The 22,585-nt window shown below is 52.8% G+C and overlaps 11 protein-coding genes across 11 annotated transcripts; 7 read left to right on the top strand and 4 right to left on the bottom strand.

The window, feature by feature from the left end:
• Positions 1-103: 103 nt before the first annotated feature.
• On the top strand, positions 104-2,154 carry PHATRDRAFT_45416 (predicted protein). The gene has a single exon (XM_002179755.1). It carries the CDS (start codon positions 185-187, stop codon positions 2,081-2,083), a length of 1,899 nt encoding a protein of 632 aa, XP_002179791.1. The 5' UTR covers positions 104-184; the 3' UTR covers positions 2,084-2,154.
• A 443-nt stretch (positions 2,155-2,597) lies between these two features.
• Positions 2,598-3,491, top strand: PHATRDRAFT_12031 (predicted protein; the record flags this gene model as incomplete). The annotated part of the gene is made up of 1 exon (XM_002179754.1): positions 2,598-3,491. One exon carries the CDS (start codon positions 2,598-2,600, stop codon positions 3,489-3,491), a length of 894 nt encoding a protein of 297 aa, XP_002179790.1.
• A 215-nt stretch (positions 3,492-3,706) lies between these two features.
• PHATRDRAFT_45414 (predicted protein) lies at positions 3,707-4,919 on the bottom strand (the record flags this gene model as incomplete). The annotated part of the gene is made up of 1 exon (XM_002179541.1): positions 3,707-4,919. The coding sequence occupies exon 1, from the start codon at positions 4,832-4,834 to the stop codon at positions 3,707-3,709; it is 1,128 nt and encodes a 375-aa protein (XP_002179577.1). The 5' UTR covers positions 4,835-4,919.
• Positions 4,920-5,146: 227 nt separating this feature from the next.
• On the bottom strand, positions 5,147-5,937 carry PHATRDRAFT_45413 (predicted protein; the record flags this gene model as incomplete). Its single annotated transcript, XM_002179540.1, has 1 exon — positions 5,147-5,937. One exon carries the CDS (start codon positions 5,935-5,937, stop codon positions 5,410-5,412), a length of 528 nt encoding a protein of 175 aa, XP_002179576.1. The 3' UTR covers positions 5,147-5,409.
• Positions 5,938-6,852: 915 nt separating this feature from the next.
• On the top strand, positions 6,853-8,763 carry PHATRDRAFT_45412 (predicted protein; the record flags this gene model as incomplete). The annotated part of the gene is made up of 3 exons (XM_002179753.1): positions 6,853-7,764; positions 7,913-8,035; positions 8,156-8,763. Exons 1-3 carry the CDS (start codon positions 6,993-6,995, stop codon positions 8,761-8,763), a joined length of 1,503 nt encoding a protein of 500 aa, XP_002179789.1. The 5' UTR covers positions 6,853-6,992.
• A 614-nt stretch (positions 8,764-9,377) lies between these two features.
• PHATRDRAFT_45411 (predicted protein) lies at positions 9,378-10,991 on the top strand (the record flags this gene model as incomplete). Its single annotated transcript, XM_002179752.1, has 3 exons — positions 9,378-9,991; positions 10,031-10,039; positions 10,110-10,991. Exons 1-3 carry the CDS (start codon positions 9,662-9,664, stop codon positions 10,989-10,991), a joined length of 1,221 nt encoding a protein of 406 aa, XP_002179788.1. The 5' UTR covers positions 9,378-9,661.
• A 613-nt stretch (positions 10,992-11,604) lies between these two features.
• PHATRDRAFT_3015 (predicted protein) lies at positions 11,605-12,303 on the bottom strand (the record flags this gene model as incomplete). The annotated part of the gene is made up of 1 exon (XM_002179539.1): positions 11,605-12,303. A coding segment is annotated over one exon (699 nt), but the record flags the coding sequence as incomplete, so codon positions are not given.
• A 779-nt stretch (positions 12,304-13,082) lies between these two features.
• Positions 13,083-14,455, top strand: PHATRDRAFT_45409 (predicted protein). The gene has a single exon (XM_002179751.1). The coding sequence runs from the start codon at positions 13,404-13,406 to the stop codon at positions 14,316-14,318; it is 915 nt and encodes a 304-aa protein (XP_002179787.1). The 5' UTR covers positions 13,083-13,403; the 3' UTR covers positions 14,319-14,455.
• A 476-nt stretch (positions 14,456-14,931) lies between these two features.
• On the top strand, positions 14,932-16,111 carry PHATRDRAFT_45408 (predicted protein). Its single transcript, XM_002179750.1, has 3 exons — positions 14,932-15,061; positions 15,265-15,568; positions 15,656-16,111. The coding sequence occupies exons 1-3, from the start codon at positions 15,008-15,010 to the stop codon at positions 15,958-15,960; spliced, it is 663 nt and encodes a 220-aa protein (XP_002179786.1). The 5' UTR covers positions 14,932-15,007; the 3' UTR covers positions 15,961-16,111.
• Positions 16,112-16,214: 103 nt separating this feature from the next.
• Positions 16,215-16,993, bottom strand: PHATRDRAFT_50886 (predicted protein). The gene is made up of 2 exons (XM_002179538.1): positions 16,914-16,993; positions 16,215-16,688 (listed from the first exon to the last, which is right to left on the bottom strand). The coding sequence occupies exons 1-2, from the start codon at positions 16,919-16,921 to the stop codon at positions 16,259-16,261; spliced, it is 438 nt and encodes a 145-aa protein (XP_002179574.1). The 5' UTR covers positions 16,922-16,993; the 3' UTR covers positions 16,215-16,258.
• Positions 16,994-17,131: 138 nt separating this feature from the next.
• Positions 17,132-22,551, top strand: PHATRDRAFT_45406 (predicted protein; the record flags this gene model as incomplete). The annotated part of the gene is made up of 2 exons (XM_002179749.1): positions 17,132-18,592; positions 18,687-22,551. The coding sequence occupies exons 1-2, from the start codon at positions 17,493-17,495 to the stop codon at positions 22,549-22,551; spliced, it is 4,965 nt and encodes a 1,654-aa protein (XP_002179785.1). The 5' UTR covers positions 17,132-17,492.
• Between the last annotated feature and the right edge of the window lie 34 nt (positions 22,552-22,585).

Raw genomic sequence — 22,585 nt, 5'->3', positions numbered from 1 at the left:
GGATCTGCGTTTCACAGGCAGGCAATCTTGGCCCGACTTCCGAGTGGAAATCCTTGGCCCGAGGCAGGTCCGTCTACCACAACTGATCCATTTCGCACAATTCCAACGAAGCAAAACAGCAAAGAGATAAATTGGCGATTATCTAAACACAAACGTGACCTTTTCTTCTCCCGTTCCTAAATAAATGGAAAGTATCAGAAGTAATGGAGAGCCTTGCGCTTCGCCTAAAAGTACGGGTCTGATACGACCTACCGAACAGCCGAGGGTGGTGAGTCCGGTAACGCTGACTCCGACGCCATCGCTGCTTCTCCACCAAACGTCGCTGCGTTGTGGCTCAATAGTATCACCTTCACCCTCCGATCAAGGCGCTAGGATTGGATTGGCAAAGCCTAGTATTTTGGTGACACCATATCGGCATCGACAAGTACAAAGAAAGCGGCAAAGCGAGCGTGATTCGGAAGCCGGGGATCGTTTCATTCCTTCTCGCAGTCGCATAAATACGGCACTCTGCCGGCGTGCTTTATTTCAGCAGCAGCAACAACAGCATGCAGAATTAGGAAGCAAAAGGCTTCGTGATGAAACCATTGACACCGCCCTGGAGCAACCTCCGAGTCAACCGATACAACGGTTGTCAAATGCACTTTTCGGTCTGGATGAGATGAACAAGCAGAGCTGGATGGGTATTGTCGGTTCCGCATCAACGACAAGCAAAAAGCAAAAAAGAAACGGACTCCCGAAGAATCGTGATCCCGATCATGTCATCAATGAGCTGGGACTTTGGATGCATTCCACTGCGTTCGGCAGTGACACAAAACAGGCTAGACGAGTTTTGGATTGCCAACCCGCTGACCTGTTTTATGTACCGGGCCTATTGCGACCACAAGATGCTACCACACCCAGCGACTACCAGCAGCAAGAGCATTCTCCTCGTACTTTACAGCCTGCCACGGGAAGCTTGACAAGTTGGAATGATTTCCACAATGTTTTGGCAATTGCAGGTGATACCGTCGTTCATTTTTGGGACGCTGAGACACGAGAAGTGCAAACACCCCTGATTGTTTGTAGCCAGCGCAGCTGTCAACGCCCAGGATCCTCTAGTTCCGCCCAACACCGTAGCACGGATACGTATCCCGACAGCGATGATCACACCACTGGCGATTGCTACGTTGCTAGTCTCCAGTGGTGTCAAAGCAGCTGTGATCTGCGTCGATTGGCCGTTGGGACACGGGATGGATTAGTACAAATATGGGATACAGAAAGGCAATTTTGTCTGCAAATTCTCAAGGCCCATTCCGGTACTAGGATCACGGCTTTAGCCTGGAACAAATATTCCTGCTCCCTGACAACTGGCGGTGCAGACGCCAACTTACACACTTTTGATCTAAGGGAACGATCGCGTGGATCCGGCGAAGACGGCGCCTTGAGCCAAGTTGCTCGATTCCTCAATATCGGTCGCGGCCACAAGGCCGCAATTCTCAGCCTGATGTGGAATAGCGATGGCACCTCTCTCGCGTCAGCGTCCAGCTGTTATAGCGATACCGCCGTTCGAATATGGGATGTTCGTTCCTACCAACGACGTGGGCTTCAATCTTGCCGAACCACATTGGAACAACCGGTTCAAACAACTGGATCTTCAGCAAGGGATAGAATTACTGCGCTGGCTTGGTGTCCGTTTGAGCGTCAAATTCTGGCTGTGGGCACTGCTCAAGGAAAAATGCAATTGTGGAATGCGACTGGGGAGCGGATGCTTCAATCCAAAGATCTTTCACACCACCGGGGTGAAAAAGCTGAATCAGTCTCTTCCATAGTGTGGAGTCGACAGCAGAAAGAACTTTACTGCACGCAAGGGAAGGCGATTGCTGTTCGTCAATATCCTTGTCTAGAATGTGTTCAAAAGGTGACGTCGGATGTCACTCATCTGAGCCTGCGAGGAAGTCGGGATGGTTCAACCGTTGCCTCAATAGGAGTCGACGAGACCTTGCAAGTTTGGAAAATTAGGAGAAACGTTGGGGACTTCTCCGTCAGCGACGATCGGAGCGTGACTCTATCTAGTCTGTCTCTGGGCATGCCCACAATCCGCTAGTTTCTTCTGGAATAGGTTCATGACCGTGAACTTCCTTTTTATATTAAATTGGCTATGGTGTTTTTCTGAAAGAGAACACGCTCTAATTTTCCGTCCTTACTATTGTTAGCTTCACGCTGTAGTCCTCCTTGTCGAGTCTATTTGTTTACCATAAGGTTAAACGACCGAGAATGAGAAACACTTACTGACAATTTACATTGGGATTCGTCCGACTTCCTACGAACAAGTTTTGCCAGTACCGGTTGAGCATGAAAAAACATATCTATAGTTCGACGGATCAAGCCTCCTATATAAGTATAAACATAGCCAATCAGTGCCATCCTTAGAGGAATGATGGCGTTCGCTGGAAGCCATCAACAACACAAGATACCAACCCCCTGCAATGAAGCCCAGCAAATGTGTGGAGCCAAACAAACTTGTGAAGAGGTTGTTGATCTTGCTCAAATTCTTTTGCGGCGTAAGCGTCACCCAGTCCTTCTCCGCATTCCTCCCACACGATTCCGGCCCTGACATTATGTCATTCAGCAACGCCAAGCAAACGAAAACGCCTATTGCGAGACCGCAACTCGGGACGCTTCGGATTCATGGTCCAGATCAGAACGGTATAGTTGCTGCCTTCTCGCAACTTTTGTACGGACACGGTTGTGGCATTGTGGATAGTGAACAGCATACGGACCACTCGGCAAACCTCTTCTTTCAACGTATTCACTTTGACTATTCCAAGATGCTTACGGATCGTATCTCGCTAGGCAATGGTGTTGACGAAGTCTGCAAACGATTCGACATGAAATCAGCCTTGAATTGGGGCGACGTTCGTCAGCAGGTGGCCATTATGGTTAGCAAGTACGATCATTGTCTTTGGGAACTTTTGTTGAGACACCGTGCTGGTGAGTTGGATTGCGATATTTGTATGATCTTGTCGAATCATCCGGATCTCCAGACTGTTGCCGATGCCTTCCAGGTGCCCTTCCACGTGTTCAAGGTCACCAAAGATACCAAGGAAGCGGTCGAGAAAGAAGAGCTCGAGCTTCTTGCTACGCACAAGGTTGATCTAGTTGTTCTAGCACGGTACATGCAAATTATTACTGATAATTTCTGTGAATCTGTTTCGGTGATCAATATCCACCACTCGTTTCTGCCGGCGTTCATCGGAGGAAAGCCATACCATCGAGCTCATGAACGTGGTGTGAAACTAATCGGTGCTACGGCGCATTATGCGACGGCAGATTTAGACGAAGGCCCGATTATTGAACAGGACATCACCCGCATCTCCCACCGTGATGAAGTTGACGATCTGCTACGCAAGGGGCGGTTGCTGGAGAAAAACGTGCTCGTGCATGCGGTGAAAGCACATATTGAAGATCGCATCATCGTTTACAACAACAAGTGCGTGGTATTTGATGGATAAAAAGAGGGTCGGTGAAGAAACGTCGATGTGGTAGCGATAGTATAATCCGTAAGAGGATCGTTTATTTGTCCGAGCGCTCAGTCAACATCCAATTGTATTTCAAAGGTGTCTTGTGTGGCGCTGCCTCGGAGTATACAAGATATGCCGCGCAATACTCACGTCAACCTGAGGCTCTAGGTGCGACTTGCTTTGTAACGCCTGACGCCTTCCATTTCCTAGGAAAGAGTGGTATCCTCAATCGCGGCTAGACGTTGCTTGGCAGTATACCACAGTCGCCCGCGGTAGGCCGCGTGGCACTGTGCACGGTAAAAGGCGTTCCACCAGTTCACTAACCCTACATTCCATATGCGATGGCGATCCATATTCCCCGAAACATCATGCGCTCCCGTATCATCGTCTTTGAACGAGTCGCTGGCCTCCCATACATCCAAGGGCAATGCCAAATTACCGTAAGGCCCTTGAAGTGGAACGTTGTAGACGTGATTGGCGGTCAGCGACAAGAAAATATCCTCCCCGTTCCACAAAGGACGTGATTCGGATACCATATCCTGTACCACGTGTTGGTACTGGAAGAACGATTCGCACACCTTTCTTTCCACGATCATGAACTTGGTCAATATGACCTCGCTGGGGCCCAGCACATTCTTGGTATCGTATCCGTGTCGTTGCGGTGCCTTCCAATAGTGATAGGCTCGGCCAAACTTTCCGACGACACGGTGGGGATTCCGGGCAAAGGTAGATATCAACTGATTGATGGCGTCACTGGAAAGTTCCTGGTCGTCATCCACGTGAATGACCCAATCGTTGCGAGCCGTTGAGCAGTAATGAAAGCGCAGACTGAGACCCATTCGTTCGTTCGCTTCCGTGGCGTTCAAGTTCCTGACCTTGTCGTGTGGGTATTCGAACGCCGTGACCGGGTTCGAGTGACACAAGAGTATTTCGTCAATCGAATCGTGCGCCGCCAAAGTTTGTACCAGATTACTTTCTCGCACCATCCGCGGTCGACTGTGATTCATAATGACGACGGACACTTTAATATCCGGCGAAATATGGATCGGATCAGTCGGTACCAGCGAGCGTTCGAACACTACCGTTCGTCGTCGCCGCCATCCGATGGTCCAGAGAATGAGGCATACCAACAATAGTACCAAAGACGCCGCGAAGGGTCTGCGGAAATCCCGAGAACGCCATTGGTGTCGCGTTTTGCGTTTTCGTCGGACTACGACTCTCCGAACGGCCGTCCGTGGACCGCAGCTCGGGTCCTCGCCCTTGGCCAATGGCCGGGTGCCGACTTCCACATCGGTCCGGACGTCGTGATCCGCATGCCGGTGTCGTTGGTGCATCCTGGCGGGTTCGCTTTTGGCGTGCGTCAAGGGGGGGTGGGCAAGGAATGCTACGGTACGGCGCACCGTACCTTGCGGGGTGTTCCGTCCAGGGCTTATTGGTACCTACCTACTTTTTCCTTGGCTTCATCCATGCGTCGGTGCCGGGATGGTTTGGACCTATCGGGGCGTTCGGATCTGCCGTATGTTACGAGTGTGACACTGTCGTTCCAATCCAACATAAATTTAGGTTTAAAGTTTTTTTTAAAAAAAGGGGGTCGGCACGATAACGTAAGTAGCAACAATGCTGCTGGAATACAAAAGTCCAGCAAAAAGAGAGAAAAGAAGTATACCTACCTACCTACCTACCTAACTACCAACCACTGTGGCTACAACTAGGCCATCGACACGAAACTTCGTCTCGGACTAGTGATACCGTGACCATGGGCACACCGCAGCCAAGCCACACGACGTTTCGTTTCCGTGTAGCATTGGTCCGAGGGTTTCCAAATCGCTAATCACACGAAACGGACCCTTATTGTGGCCCGGGCAATCCCCAAGGGCTCGGAATTGTTGTCAATCAGAATAGTCCAGTCTCACGATTGGGTATTGGGTCGAAGCGGCATACGTAGTCGTCGAATATATTCCGTTTTGACCAGTCGAGCCACCACGTTCCCGGCTTCGTCGCGGACGTCGACCCCCAAATCCAACGTTTGTTTCGTCCCGGGTTCCATTGTTTGTATACGTTGGAGCAACGCGTCATTGAGAATGAATTCGGCCGTCACGGTTCCCCGTCCCGGTTGTAAATATTGGATGGACGCGGCCTGGTCCCAGACTACGAATTCGTGGGGACCGTGTCGGTTCGTGTCGTTGAGTGCGTGCATGAGTAGGAGCATGTAAACGGGATCGCACATGGCATAGAGACTGCCCCCAAAGTGTACGCCCACAATGTTGCGATTGTACCAAGTGAGAGGCATTTGTACCTTGGCGTACCGAAAGTCGTTGGCGAGGGTGACGACCTTTACACCGGCTCCCACAAAGGGTGGATACCAGTTCATGAGGGTTTGTAGACGACGTGCCGTCCATTGCCAGTGCCAGGTTCCGGAGAAGACCGACCGCAACATTGGTACGGGGGTGGGATTGTACGGCACGGCACGTTGGGGTACACTGGTCGATTGGCGGGGAAAGAACGCAGGAAGGTACCGGTCGTAGGCACACGGGGTGGTTGGAATGGGTTTGGTGGGCAGAGGGAACACCGAACCGAGGGTGGGTTGGGTGATCCGTAGGGTTGCTGGGGGGATGGCAAGGATGGATAACCCGTCCGGAGCTTCGAAGATGTTCTTCCAGTGCGCGCGTTCCTCGAGATTGGAACTCAAATCTCAGTGTCAGTCCGGCGACATGGATCAATAAATGCCGCCTGCCCCGGTGTGTCGTGTGGTTGCGTTCGTTTCGTTTCCAATTCGTCGACGAGTCCCAAAATTGACAGCGAGTCGTGGTTCGATGGCACGATTCCGGTCCGTCGTTCTGTTTGGGCACACGCTAGTTCCCTACCTAGTTACTGCAGAGCCCGGCAGACGCGGGCGCGTCTGGGAATCCGAACCCTGTAAGTACTTCAGAGTGGAACCCGAAAGGGCGCCTGATTGGCTTGCGCCCAATTGTATGTGTTCATCGGTCGGTGGCGGCCCACTCTACTAATAGACAGGCTTTGCCAAACCCAGTACAGCTACAATATATATAAACTGTGTGTCTCCCGGTACCGCACTGGTACCAAGTACCTACTTTACTTTTCTACTTACCGTACCTACCGACTGACTGACTCTTGGTAGAGAAGTCTACGTATCCCTGGTGGATCGTGGGATCGTTGGGGGGCGCACCCTTGGAGGCGCGCTCGCGCACGCGGGGTCGGCTCGAGTCCGACGAATTCCCCCGCCGCTCGCACGAACCGGCCCCGCCACACACGATTTCGGTGGATGGGGGGGCGAGTCGGATGCGTTTTTGGGAATGGGACACTTGTCCATCGAGCGAGTGTGTGTGTGTGTGTATCGCGCCATTCCAGACAACGAGACGTACTGTTCATCCAATTCGTCCGACACTCCAACACTTACGTACAGCCCAACACTCACTTACGGTTAGTGACTCGCCTTTCTCCACCCCCCGGCATTGCCGCATTGCACACACCATGGGACGCGAGGGGACCACGACACGATGGGTCCGATTCCTACGGGGACTGTTCAGCTTGTGGGTTTGTTCGAGTCGTTGTCGTCCTTTCTACCTAGTGTCCGGATGTACATCCGGAGCGTCGCTGCCGGACGAAACGTCGGCCCGTCACCTCGTCTCCCCACACCACACCTCTTACCCTCCCCACCAACCCGCTTGTCCTACGGAACCACTCCACGCCTCCGAAGTCGACGCCACAACGGTCCGTGTCCAAGCATGGACGGATCGAAACGGACACCGCAATCTACAAACCGCCGCACCCATTCCCATTCCCGTCTACGTCACCTACATTTCCCCTCCCAACACGACGCCTTTCAATCCCGTGGAACAGCGCTACTTCGAGATTGCCGTCAATCTACTCAATCGCGATTTCCACAGCACGCCTTTTGTCTTTCGGTTGGAACGTTTCCACGCGGTGGACGCCCCGCAGTGGCGGGCGTGTCCCTTTGCGTCGCCGTCCACGGCCGCCATGACGCAAGCCCTGCACCAGGGCGGCACCGACGCCCTCAACGTCTACGTCTGTCGTCCCGCGGCCTTTTCCGGATGGTCCACACTCCCGCAGTGGCTCGATCTCGACTTTTGGGATCGACGACAAGACGGTATCGTCCTGGCCGAACAAGCCGTCGTGGGAGTGGGGAATCCCTCCTGGCGGAACACCTTGACGCACGAAGTCGGACACTGGCTCGGACTCTTTCATACCTTTGAAAATGGTTGTCGCGCTCCCGGAGATGGAGGTACGTAGCGGTAGAGCGACTCGGCTGCCGGGGTACACACAGTAGTAGAGTACCAATGTACACACACTACAATACATGTTTTTGTATACTTACACACAATCTCATTTATATACTCTCACAATCTCATTTATATACTCTCACGCTCCAGTGAACGATACCGCCGCCGTGGCACAGCCTTCCTACAGCTGTAACGGGAATACCAATACTTGTCCGGATGACGATCCAACCATTGATGCCGGTGTGGATCCACTCGAGAATTGGATGGATTACAGTACGTGCCCGCATCCACACGCGACTCTCGTTCCGTGTCGAGTCACGCCACTGTCGAGAAGCCTTCCTCTCACACGCGCGCCCGTTGCGTCTCTTTTTTTTTTTTTACACCATTCCGTAGCACACTACGGTAATTGTGCCAATAGTTTTACTCCCGGTCAAATTACCCGCATGGTGGCCATGTTTGAAGAATTTCGGACTCTAGATCCCACCAACCACACGACCGACCCGGTAGTGGTCAACAACGCTGCCCCGGTTCCGTCCCCTTCCACCATGGCTCCCAGTATGGACCACGTTTCTTCCACCAATGCCACTATTCCCACGACTCCACCCGTGCCTTCCACCACCCATACAGCCACGGCCCGTCCCAGTACGGCACCCGTCCCAGCCACCATGACCACTACTCCCACCACCGTATCCCTCCCTTCCATTGCGCCCACTCCGCTCTGCACACCGCCTTATCAGTTCTGCAACGTGGCGGCCGGCGCCGTGTGTTGTCGCGAGACGTTGTCGGCCGACCCTTTTACCGTCTTTTACGCCTGCTTGCAAAACACCTGCGTCCCGGCTCAACGCAAATCACGCGTGCCGGAAAAGGACGGTTTGCGGGACCGCGCGGTCGATGACGTGGACCGGATGGACACGTCGCGGGGTGCCACTCCGACGGTGGCGGTGGGCACCATCCGGGGGGGACCCCGGCGGTTGCGGTCTCCACGAGACGGCGTGCAATGAAAGTCAGCGGTCAATGGGACGGGTGGATGGGGAATATAGTATCAGCTGGCGTCGCACACGGGGGATATGTGTGTGGCAAGCCTTGACCCGTCGCAGTTGGATCCGCAAATCTCTCCACCAAATACAGTTCCACCGTCGCCAACGGAACGATTGACACTCCGATACGAAAAAAAATGAACGAACACTACCTTGTCTGGCTCTCCCGACTGTCGTTTCCTGTACCGCTAGTACCAGTATAACGCGCGTATAGACGTCGATTCATGTAGGGAACTCTGCTGTACCATCCTAGAACAGTCGGTACGGTGTGGTAGTGACATTCGGTTTTACAGTTCGAGAGCGGTGGGGGCCGATGTCACTCCAGTATCGAATGGTCCTACCCGCGTTGAGAATAACCGTAAATGGCTCGAACGGTTTGTAATTCAATAATAAAATCACTCGGGAGACATAACTTTGAGTATGAGTTTGGTTTTATCGCTTGACTCTAATTCTACATAGAAACCGTTACTTACAGGCACTTGAGATTAGGCGATACTTTATGTGCAGAAAACTTTGGTAGGGAATCGCTCACCGCCAGCACCCCCTCCTTCGCGTCTCGTGGGATGGCAGTGGGTGGTCTTTCTCTCTTTGGGTCCCGAATCGTCCAGGATCGTGTGATTGTGAGTGTAGGAGCGCGGAGGAGACACCTTTCGTAGCTACTCTCGAGCCAATCGGCCTTGGAGTCTGCTTGTCCTTTCCCACAAGCGAGCATCGGAACGGATTTCTCTTTCCAGGCCCAGTGTTCTGGACTAGTCCGTTCCCGCCCACCGACCAAGCCGACTCTTACTAGAATCGTTGGTGACCACTCCGGCACTCCGCGTACGCCCGGTTTCCGTGCGCCTGTATCCCACAAAACAATAACATGTCGAATGCGCAGCAACAGCAACAACAGTTACACCCACGACGGTCCAGCGCCGCGGTCGGTTCCCGCGGTGCATCGCCGCGTCCCAATGGTACGGAACCGCGTGATGCCTCGCGAGTCTACAAGCGACTGAATTGTCTGGATTGTGGTTACCATCCCGGGAAAGAACTACTCGAGTACGATTACACGTACGATGAGGGTCCCCACAACGCAACCGGGGATCGGCTGAAACCGCAGCAGCCGTATCCGAGAATTCGGGAGCGGGGGGAATACTATATTGATAGCTACAACGATCAACCAGCGGGTTGGACCTTTGGAACCAATGAACAGGTACGTTGTGTATGTGTGTGTGTGTGTACATACAAACAGCGACGGGTTGTGAGTCTCGTCCGACCCGATCTTCCTCTTACACACTCATGCGGTTGTTTACTTTTCGCTCCCTACAAAGAACGGAATTTGGTTCAACTCGGGCGATCAAGCCGGCTCGATCATGTCGTGTATGGTGTGGGTACTCTTGACCTATTCCGCCCTGACCGTCACTCTCTTGGCCATTACGGGAGGCATTCCGGTTATACTCGGTATGATTTATAATCTGCTCGTTGCCATGTCCTTGGCCTGCCACGCCAAGACTTCGCTGACGGACCCCGGCAGCGTCCCGATCCAAGCCATTCCTTCGGAACGGCAACGGCTCCTCAAAGACTCACACTCTATGTGTGGACAGTGCCAAACCTTTAAACCCCCGCATTCGCACCACTGTCGCATTTGCAATCGCTGCATATCCCGCATGGACCATCACTGTCCTTGGATGAACAATTGTGTCGGGGTCGGCAATCTCAAACACTTCTTGCTCTTTTTGCTATACACCTGGACCGCCGCCGCCTTTGCCCTCGCTCTGTTCGGTTGGAACTACTTCTTTTGCGCCGACGAATTCTGCATCTTTCATCCCATTGTGGTACACTTGGTCCGACTCATGACCCTCCTCGCTGTCGGGGCCTTTCTCTTTACCTCCAGTATGCTCATGAACGTTTGTTACGGAATCATGACGGGGATCGGGACTATCGATCGTCTCAAAAAGAAGGCCACCAATACCATGAGTCAGTCGGACGAAGAACCCATTCCGCTCGTGGACGTTTTTGGCATTGCTCCGTACTATACCTGGTGTTTGCCGGTGGATCCCATCTTTGCCGATCACGATCGCGTAGTGGGCTACACCATGCCGCAACGGCTGGACCGGGAACGACAATTTTGCGAAGGTCAACGACCGAGCGTCCATCACCCTCATCCGGCCCTGGAATTGCCCGCCTATATACAGGAGTGTCTACCGGTATGATGCGATGGGATGCGCGAAATAAAGGAAACCACACTGACAACTGCTAGAACTCGTGTGTATATATGTATATATATATAAGTGTGTACGTGTGTGTGTGTGTGTATTGATGTGTCTAGAGTACTACCAACCCGATCGTACTAGAGACTAGCTAACTGTCAACTATCCGCAGTGCTGGTCAGTAGTAGTCGTCATCATCGTCGGCAAAGAGCGTGGCGAAGCAATCGGCAGCGTCGTCCACCAGTTCGTGTTTCAAGACGGCACCTTCCTGATTCTGCCGCGCTTGTGCGGCGTTCACGGTTACACCGTTGGGTAGTCGCACGAGTTCCCGGTGTCGTCGGTACCAGGAGAGTTCTTCCGTATCCACGTCGTGATCGCATTCGCAATGGCGATCGCGGACCCGTCCGACGGCGTCGTCCAGGCCGTCCATGGTATCCACGTCCACCAAGGACTGTCGGAGTACCGCGTCGGCTTGCAAATCGGCGTGTAGGATGCGGTGTAGATGGGTGCGGGGGCACTTGACGGCCGAGCCTTGTCCGCCCAGTTCGGGTGGAAAGGTCCGGGCCAGCGTCAGATACTGGCGGGCCAACGCGAGACGTCCGACACGGGCTTGATCGGCAAAGAGCGCGGGGTACTCGAGCAGGGCTTCGCTGCTCATGACGCCGTCGGCGTGGGTCGTTGCGAGGCACGCTTGGGCGTCGCGGAGCGAGGCGACGCCGCCGTTGGCAAAGATGGGTATCCGTTGGCCGAGGCGGTCGACGACGACGCGAATGGCGTCCCAGTCGGCGGCCCCGGTGAGCGGACCTTTGTGGTGACGGGTACGGCCGTGAATAGTGAGCAAGTGTACCCCGGCGTCGACTAGTTTGGTGTAGAGTCGGAGGGAAGCTTCCAGAGAGGCCTGACGAGTTTCGGCGGGGAGGAGTCGTACCTTGACCGAGAGTGGGACGGACAAGTGTTGGAGTAGGGTATGTACCAAGGGTAGGAGTACGTCTTCTTGTTCCAGCAGAAAGGCTCCGTAATTGCCCCGTTTGGCAATATTCTGGGGACAGCCGCAGTTAATGTCGATGCCGTCGCAGTAGGGTTGCATGGCGAGGGCGCAGGCGACCACGGCTTGGACGTCGCCACCGCATATTTGGGCAATGAGGGGACGATCCTGCGGCGGTCCGTATTGTAGTGTAAACTTGCGACGGTACTCTACGTTGGTAGTGAACAAGCGGGCGTGTATCATGGGCGTAAAGCACAAATTGGTGCCGTAGGAACGACAGAGCAAACGAAAGGGCAAATCGGACTGATCCACCATGGGCGCCAAGACGTACGCGTGTGTCGTGGAACGGTGTTCTTGTTGGTGAGAATGGTGTTTGTGGAGAAGTTTGCGAATCCAGTCGCGGTCGACCGGCAACGGTGTATCCCGGGGTAGCGGCAGATCCGGACCGCGCGACGAGAGGTCCTCCGTCTCGTCCTTCTTTTCTTCCTCGTCTCTCGGGCAACTCGCACACTCATCGTCAGTGTAAGAATCGTCTTCTTCCAACGTCATGCCGAGGGTGGGACGGAGTGGGAGAGAGTAATGTGGGTAGTTGTAGTAGTAGTGTTAGTAACACTAGCGGTGGTGTTGGTGGCATGATTGGTGTGTGAGAGGGGTGTTGTTGGTTCACTGTCAATTGCCGAACTGCACTGGCGTTGCCGAATGTTCGGAATGGTGTCACTGTCGGTAGGGTAGGGTACAAAGCTCCCGTCCCTTTCCCCCACCTTTCCCTGACAATAGGAATACGGAATCGATCGTATTTGTTCGACCTCCCCAACAAATCCTTTCGCACACATGAAAAGAAACACGTGGCCAGCGGAAACGTCGACGACGATTTGGACAGAGCACCAGCGATTCGGACGGTTCCCCATCATTCCCTCATCTACCAGTATGAAGGTATATATACCTCCCATCCGCGTTTGCAAGGACCCTCCCGGAGAACCCATGCTCCGGTGGCTCCACGGGACGTCCTTCCCGTGCCAGCGCGGTCGTACGGTACCGGAGCCGGTCGCGCTACCGTTGCCCTGACGACGCCCACGCGACGGCTTCCGATCGACACATTCACGCTGCCACCGCGGGAAGACCCTTGAAAGGTGGCCTCTCGGACGTTGTATCGACTCGACACGGTTGTCAGTTGACAACAATCACGTTATTACCAACGCTATTGAGAGGATTGATTGTTCCGCTAGACTCATTGGTGACGGACAGAAACGAACCACCGAACCCTACTATTACTAGTGTCGTGCGACTGTAGTCGACGCTCCACGGTATTCACTGTCCACACGAAAAAGGATTCGGTCGGTTCCCCACGACCGCACTTCCATCGTTGCCTTCTCTCTCGTTCGCCGCCACCGGCACCTCCACGGTCCCGACACCGTCACCCGCGTACGGCCATGTCGACGACCATCAATCACGCCGATTCCGGGGGCGGGGCCATGCATCCTCCCGCCAGTGCCGCTCCGTCACTGCCCGACAGTAGCAATCCCAGCAGCAGTAACAGCCATCCCAGCAACGACACTGTTCACAACAACAACAAGCGTCCGGCACCCGACGGGTCCGAAGACGACGAGACGGAGGAATCCAAACTCCAAGCCCGTCGCGAAGCCAACCGCATGCACGCCTTCAAGTCGCGCCAACGTTCCAAACTCCTCCTGTCCGAACTCCAAACCACCGTGGAACTGATCAATCGCGAAAAGGCCGAACTCGAGCGACAGAATGCCGTACTGCGCGCCCAAGTCGAAGTCCTCCAGCAACAGAACGCCACGCTCCTGCAGAATCAGCAAGTCATGCTCGCCCGTATCCCCAACGCCGGAGCCGCCGCGCACCTGCCGTCCAATCTCAACGCCGCCGCCGCTTCCCTCTTTCACCTAAACCCCGCCGCCGCCATGATGTCCGTCATGGCCGGGAACAACAACAGTAACCACAACAGTAACCAAAACAACACTCAGGACGCGGTCAACGCCGCTGCCGCCATGGGAGCCTTTATGAACAGCATGCAACTACAACAGCAGCAACAACATCCCATGCAGGCTTTTTTTCAAGCACAACAGGCTCAGCACCAACAACAACAAGTAATACCGGTGGCACCGCAACCCGCTCAACCCACGGCGCAAGCGCCACCATCCACACCCGCGGGGGCACCCCCGCCGTCCGCGGTACCGGGTCCACCTACCCCCGCAACGAATTTCGCCGTCAACCAACAGCAACCAATCCCTACGGGACAGCCGACGCCGGTCAATCATGCCGATGCCGCCACGGTACCAGCACCGCAACAAGTGCCACCGTCGCATCCTCCCGCCGCCCCGTGAGCGAAAACGGCAGTGACTCGAACGGAACATGGTTTCATACACGCCCTTGGTACGGTGGCCGTGCCTGTGGGGTTTGCCGGCACCCAATCGGGATAGTAGAGGGTAAAATGTTATATGTTTACAAACACATTATTGGGAATTCCGATCACTCCAAAACTCAACAATTGTTCGAAGCCTACGTAGGCAATGGCTACCTCCGTAGTTGGGTAGTTTATTGTAATCCCAGTACCCAATTGCAGGAGCCACTACAGACAGACACCCATAGACCAGGCAGCTATACACCAGATCTCGCGAAATTAGTAAAATCGATGGCGTTCTTCGGCACTGAGATGTAGTGGTGGGTGGCGGCATGTGGCACATTTAATTTTGGCTCTGGAGAGGTAGCAATCGTCTACGGTATTTCCTCCTTCGGGAACCCAACTTGAAAGTCCAAACAGTTTCTCCGAGTTTTTATTCGTGCCAGAGACTAATGTCATATGTATGTCGTATACGACATGAGGGGTGTCACGCAGGAACCTGAGTACCGGTGCAAGAGTGTTCTGTGGGAAAAACAGATCCCCCCCAACCTGCAACCAAAAACATCTTCGTTCTCACTGTCAACAGGCACACACGTTTTGTGGAGTGTTGACACCTTTTTCGGTTCCCTTTCGACTCACTCATAGACGAGACAAGCCAAAGGCATCATCATCATGTTGGCGGCTTCCCGTATCTTGACCCGTCCCGTGGCGCGAGCGTTTGGGCAGGTACGTACATTTGGGGGACGATGGGGGAAAAGTACAGTCTCGTTGGACGTGTCGGATTCTTCGTTCCGTACAATTGGAAAGATTCGTCTACTTGAAATTCCGTTTCCACTATAAATCAGATCAACAGAAACGGAATCTTGCGCCATATCTGACGTTTCTCATTTTTTGCGCTTCGCCTTTTTCGTTGCTCGCTACCATTCCAGCCGAGCGCGTATTCTTTCACAACGTTAGGGAACGGCGGGACTTCCGATCTCATCATCAATGCCGTGGGTTCCGACCGACTCGGCATTGTTTCGGATATAACCGGAATGGTGATTGAGCACGGTGGCAACGTGGGGGAATCGCAGGCAGCCCGCCTCGGGTCACACTTTTCCCTCATGATGCTCGTCAGTGTACCGTCGGAACACCTGGAAGGCCTCCAAACCAAACTACGCAACCTGCCGGACATGAACGCGGCCATTTTTGAAGCACAAGCCGGGAGCAAACCCACGACTCCGGCCACCGGCTGTAAGTAACGGGACGTGCCGCTGTCGTCCAGTGGGTCGTGGTCCCACTAAATCTCACTGCCGCCCGTCTGTTTTGGATTGTTTGCAGATTCTGGATACTTTCGATTGGCGGGAGCCGACAACCCTGGTATCGTACACAAGATCACGTCCGCTTTGGTAAAGCATGGCTTGAGTATTGAAAAGTTGGGCACCGACAAGGAGATTGCTCCGCACGGTGGCACGGTATTGTTCAAAATGACGGGCGTCGCGTCCGCGGCCGCTCCTTTGGCGAACGGGTTCGATATTGCCAAAATTAAGAGCGAGCTGATTGAGTTGGGCGATTCCCTCAACTGCGATGTCTCTATGGAGGATGTGGCCGATGACAAGTACGAAGCTTCGTTCTATGCGGGTTAACAGCAATTTGGTAGGAGAACGGTCATCGTAGCACCAATACAAGCACGACGGGCGTATCGCCATTTTGAATTTGTCTCTCAAGGCTGGAGCCTACCATAGTCCCTTGCCCTTCTAGTCTTAGATATCCTTTCTCACAGTCAAGCTTTATTCCCTATCAAATACCAATCCTCCCTCTAGACAGGAAGGAACGAACGGCGGCACAACGGATCAGTCCATTCGCCTGTCGCCACTTACGAGACACGAAATTGTATGATGGGGCAAATAAGTGTTTTTTTTTAATTGTAATAGTAGTAGGTCTTTACAAACGGCGACCACGACGTCCACTCTTACGACGAGTCGAGTCACTGGGAATGGGCGTCACATCCTCAATACGTCCAATCTTCATTCCGTTTCGCGCCAAGGCACGGAGTGCCGACTGTGCACCGGGTCCGGGGCTCTTCGATTTGTTCCCTCCGGTACCCCGGACTTTGATGTGCAACGCGGTGATGCCCAGTTCCTTGCACCGGACGGCAACGTCCTGTGCGGCCAACATGGCAGCGTACGGGCTGGATTCGTCCCGATCCGCCTTGACTTTCATGCCTCCCGTCACACGCACCAGTGTTTCACGTCCGGACAAATCCGTCACGTGCACAAAGGTGTCGTTGAACGAAGCGAACAAGTGCGCCACGCCGAATACTTCCTCGCCTTCTTGCAGCTTGACGCCGCCCATCGTTTGTGTTGGCTCTTCACTGCAAATATCAATAAAAAAGAAATGACAAATGTGCTTGTTAGAAACGTCACGGAAAGCATCAGCGATGATAATAAAGAAGGAAGAGCTTCCTCGAAACCGCATCTAAAAAAGGATGCCACGAGGAAGAGCACCAAACATTCCATTCTCGAAATTATTCATTCCTTCCTACTCCTACGCTTCATTCTGTCCTCAGTAAACGCACGACGACGCTCTTCCAACGTACCCCGACATGTTGATTTTGTTCAGATTCGATGCGAAAAATTCTATCGATTACAAACACCCGCAAACGAGAGAGAGGAACCGTACAGTACTTTGCAGAGGCGATGGACTCGTCCCTCATGGCCGCGGGCGCAGCGCTATCATTGTCTTGCCGCCTGTTCCCGAAATTAGTAAACAGGTAATTGGACAGGGCGCTGTTTGGGTCGCGGTAGTCCATTTTAGATCCGGGTGTCTTGTGTTATTTCCGGGTGCTACAGCTTATTTGATGCGCCCAATGGAATCGCTTACTGGAACATTTGCAACCTACGAAGCCCGATTTCGTTTATATTCGCTGGCGCACCGACCGACGTTCCTTTTGGCGACGCGACGTACCATTTTATCGCTCCGTTCGGTATTAACAACTGGCGACGTTTAGGGGTTTCCTTCGTTCCGAGCGTAGTCCGGTGTATCTACCGGTGATCCCAATCCAGCAGCAGCACACACACACATTCTCTGGCGTGTGCCTGATCCTAGAGCCATATTGATTAGACAAAACAGCTGCGAACGCCGTAGATCTAAGCAACTTCACAGCATCAACGTCACGATGAGGATGGCGACGGATGCTCCCACCGCTGCACCGTCTCGTACGGAGATGTCCAGTGCACCGTCCGAAGCCGACGTCGAAACCTTACTCTCGCAACGGTTACTCCAAGGTTTTTTGTTGTTGGAGCAACCTTGCCCCGTGTGTGCGACGCCACTCGTCCGACAAGAGGACCCGTTGCCGTCCGACGACAATGCATCGGCAGTTTCTGCCATTGAACCCATCCAGGGTGTCCCATTTTGTGTATGTTGTCGGGCGCATGTCGTCACGCAAGAATCGGAAATTGCTCTGCTCTCTGGCGATTCGGTCGACGAAAATGAATCAGGCGTGGGGCACAAACCCCGTCCCGTCAAGGGTAGTATTTTGGTGGCTGTTCCTTCCCACTCCGTTACCCCGCCCGTTGCCAGCCAGGGTGGTCAACGTGACCAAGGTGACGATTTCGAGGAAGACTTTCTCGAAATACTGACGGAAAATGACAGTACAATCGCCACCGTGGAAGATGTGAAGGAAACGAAGCCGCAATCGATTGAAAGACCTCACGTTGCTCCCGAACCTCACACAAAGCCGTCGCCCCCCACTGGTCGAAGCGTGGACAGTTCCACCCAGGCCACTGCCAAAGTCTCTCAAGTCGTGTTAGACGACCTGAACGAAGACTCTATTGAACTGGTCCGGCAGCCAACCATGGCAAGTGTCCAAGGAGAAATCGACCGGGATGATGAAATCGTCTGTACAACAGATGATCAGGACAAAGAGATTCTTGAAATTGAAGTCATCACCAAAGTTCATTCCATGCTGGATGCCATGGAGGAGTTGACCGTCGATGGCTCGTATATGGCTGGTTCAGTTTACAATAGTGAAGATGAGCATCACGGTGACGAGAATGGGGAAGAGACAGAGTTTATCGTCGGTCTCCAGAAAGAAAAAGAAATGTCCGCTGGCGTCACAACCGAGGACGCAAAATCGTCCAATACCTCGGACAAGTCTGGGAAGCCAAGCAGAGAATCCTTGTCACCTTCAGCCCGAATTGCGCAACGTAACCTCCTTGACTCACGTCACCTCGTTTCGGAAGAAGATCGACCCTACTGGCCCGACTACGCGGAACGGTACGTACCGAAATCGTATGTGTATCAACCTCCTTGTCAGCGTCGGCGAGACTTCTCACCGCGTCTTGTCTTTTCAAACTTGCTTGTTGCGTAGACGCCAAATCGCGACCAAAATTCTGGCGGACAAAATGATGGAGGGTCTGGAATTGCGCGAAGAACAGTGCCAACGCTGTAGCATGCCGATCATGAACGAGGGGCAGTCTGATAGCTCAGGCTTCTGTACCGTCTGCCCAGTGCTCGACGAAAATATGGCCACGAAGAGGCTGGAGGATGAAACACAGGTAGAGCTCGCACGTCGACGAGTCGTCCAAGAGGAAGAAAAGCAGCGACTGGCCCAAAAGAAATTGGAATTGGAAAAATCAATCGACATCCAACGCAAGCTGCGGGCCAAAAAGCACTCTAAACTTGACCAAGTCAAGTCTCGAGCAGTGTCTATGGCGCTGGTTGTAGCAGCTTCCACGACGTCCGTGGAGGTAACGACAGCAAACAACAAGTCATCTAAAGTGTCGCCTTCTTCTCAAAGCCCGAGCTCCGTTGAAACCCCTGCCCTCTGTCCAAAACAAGAAAAAGATGAGGCCTCCAAAGCTGCAATGGATTCAGTCGATGCTCCCCAGGAAGAGCGTCAAGGCCAAAACTCAAAAGCTGCCGACAACATTGAAAAGGACGAAGAGTCAACATTGCAACAAGCGAAGACCACGGGCGCTCAGTCAATCTCGACGAATCCGACGGCTGTGTCTACCTTAGTCCAAGCAAATACCATGTCTGACATCCACACGCCTAAGCTGATGGAGCTCAATGTGAAAACGGTCGAAGTACCTGATGTGTCAATGCAGCGCTCAGTCGTTACAAGAGATTTGCAGCCAGCAGATTGCGTGGAAGCAACGTTGGGTCCCCTAAAGTTTCTCGACTCAGACCATTTCTCCGTCATTCCACCATTGCCTCTCCAAAAAATGAAAGTAGAGAAGGAAGCTGCTCACTTATTGCGTGAAGTAGGCAAAGCGGAAGAGGCAAAACGGGAGTCACTCCGTGTGCTCGACGAGGCCACCAAAGCGCACACGGAAAAAAAGAATCGCGCAGTGGAACTTACAGAGGAAATCGCACGAGAGCAGACACTTGTACTCAAAGAAACGGAGCGCCTGCAACAGCTTGAAGCTCAACAGCTTGAGCAGAATAGAACCCGTACCAGCAGATCAGCGTCTATCAGCAATAAAGACAACGAAGAACTCAAACTACAAGCAGAAATTGAGAAAGCAGAGAAAGCACGCGATGCCGCGGAATTTGAAAGGCAACGCCTTGCAGATGAAAAGCAGGCTCTAGAAGAGTCAAATTTGCTTTCGGAACTAGAAAAAGATGCCAACAAGAAACAGAGAGAAGCTGAGGAGGCCATGGGACGCGCAAAGGCTGCGATCGAGAAGGTAGTTGCTGTCCAGCGCAAAATATTTGCGAAGACAATAGCTGCTGGGGAGGTGTCAGTTGTCGCTGAGGCGGAGAAAATTTCACGCGCAGATACAGAAGACTACCACGAGCGAAACATAAAGCCTTCGGCGTCTGAAGTTTGTCGGGAGCGCTGGGAAACACTCCGGTGCGAAAGCAAGGCCGTCCGAACACGAAGACTATTGTCAGGCTGGACAACCCTTCCAGAGCTTTGCAGGGGACAGGAATGCCAGAGCTCGCCTCTTATCACTAATTCGGAGGAGAAAGAATGTGTTGTCTGTGGAGGCTGTGGTAGTGGGCGTGACGGCGCCTACGCTCAAATGATCAATGGCGACGATGAAAGCGAAGATGGATGCTCTCAAATTATTCTCCTTCAAGAGACAACGCCTTCCGTTCTCAGCTTTCCTACAGACTTTGCTGGGACTTTCAGTGTCGAAGAACATACTACTGCTATCTTGTCGCCAACTCCGAGAAAATGTGTGGAAGAGATCCATAAGGATTTCGAAAGGAAGCGCAATGCGGTCAGTAAGGAAATTGGAAAGAAAATGCTTCAGGGATGGATCTTATTAGACTTGTCATGTCCAAATTGTGTCATGCCCTTGATGACTGATGGAGATGGAGAAAGAGAGATTTGTATCTTGTGCGGGGATGTGGGTCAATTTGGCAACTATGATGATAGCACCAAAGCCACATCGGTGGCAACCACTGTTGATAAGACGGTGCCGTATGCTCAATTAAATGCGAGTGACAAAATTGAAGTCATGTCATCACGCGACTGCTCTACCGTTGGGTTGAATACTCTTTCAACAAAAGAAAATCGGAAGATCTCATGCGTGCTGAGTACGCACACTTCACGCGAAGCGGCAGAAATACCTCGGGCAGCCGTAGAATCAGCAAAAAAAAATGCGAAAGGGGCTCATTCTGTAGAAAGCCAAGTACCTTGTAAAAATCAGCAGAGTACAGGTGATGAAGTCAACTCACTTTCTATCACTGCAAATTCCGGACCAAATTACGTAAAGAAAACCGGTAATGCAGCAAAAACGAGGCTCCCTGCTGTTGTCGAGGAAGATCGAACAAGTTTAGAGACATCTCTTTGTCCGAGTAGGTCTCGAATTGGGAATGTTGAATCGAAATCAGCTCCTGGAAAGGGCAAACTCCAAACTCATCGCAAATTGGACCCCTCCCCGAGGAGTAGCTTCAATCAGAAGAAGCCAAGTCTGAACGCGTGTAAGGAGCCACCATCTACCATTAAGTCACCGACTGTTCGTTCCTTTTCGGATTCGTTCGAGATGTCGAAACGAATTCAGGGTAGCCACCAGCGTCGACACCGTAAGGATCCTGAAGTTTTGGTCACAAGCACATCTGCTGAAACCAAGGTTGTTGAACCCGCGTCTTCTATGGACTTGAGTTTGGGCGGCGATCTAGCATCCTCTACTATCGCTTCGCCAAGCAGTATAAGAAACAAAGCAGGCAGGACACAATCAGACACCAAGCGGTCAGCTGCAAATTCCATAAGTCATATATTGAGTCCGAAGAACCGTCACCGGTCCGAAACTCTTCGTGGAGACCCTCCGGCCATTCAAGGATGTTCACTGGGAAGGCGAAACGCGAAAGAAGTTGAAGGTAGACGAGCAGATGAGCTTCCCACCGAACATTCAAAAACCACTCATGATACGCCAACGTCTGAAGGGGACAGCCAGAGCAAAGTGGAATGGACCAGAAAATTGGCAGAAAGTAACGATGAAAATCGCGAAATTGCTGCCGAAGGCACGGATGACCATCCTATTACAGATGAAGGCCGATTCGAGACAAACGAGTGTATTCGAGGGAGCGAAGACAACAACGGTGTACAGCAGATACCAATCGACTTCAATAGGGGTATCGAGCAGCCTATTGGAGATCTCATTACAGTTGCAAAAGCTCGTCAGCCTTGCTATACGGATATGAGTGTCCGCACTCCAATGGACGACCAATCGAGTAAGGGCATTCCTCTTCACGCGCTACACTTACCATCACCGGGAATGACGGCAGCATCAGCTCCATACTTGTCACCCACAAGCTACAGAGAATCTGCACCTGCTTCTGTAGCCCCGACTCTTGGTAGTTTCCGTCCCAGAATTACTCCCGAAACATCTAGGAGAGACCGGAAAAGGACACTGCTCTCCGGTCTCCGCCCCGCGTTTCCTTACCAATCTGGAATACTCCACAGCAAAGCGAAGCCCCCACAGTCCGATTTTGTTGTGTATGGCGGACCGCTTGAGACACCGGAGCTGTTGGTAACTGGGACCAACGCGTCGGTCACGTCCGAAGCGATCGACACTCTCTTAGCACGGATTGAAGAGACCAAGGCCCAATTGGAAGAGCATCCTGACGGAGACAACTTGGAAAATCAAAACCGTCTGTCGCAACTTTTAGCAAATTTGGCTTCGGCAGCCGAAGCCATGCAGCGGTTCGATGAGCTAGAAGCTATTGACAGATTCGATGAAATGACAGATACCTGGTGTCGTAGCGCGGAACGAATTTGAGAGAGGGAATTGCTAACAGTATAGAAATAGTGAA

Source organism: Phaeodactylum tricornutum, chromosome 7 (genome assembly GCF_000150955.2).
Source record: "Phaeodactylum tricornutum CCAP 1055/1 chromosome 7, whole genome shotgun sequence".
NCBI lineage: Eukaryota > Bacillariophyta > Bacillariophyceae > Surirellales > Neidiaceae > Phaeodactylum > Phaeodactylum tricornutum.
This window is presented reverse-complemented; position numbering and strand designations above follow the sequence as displayed.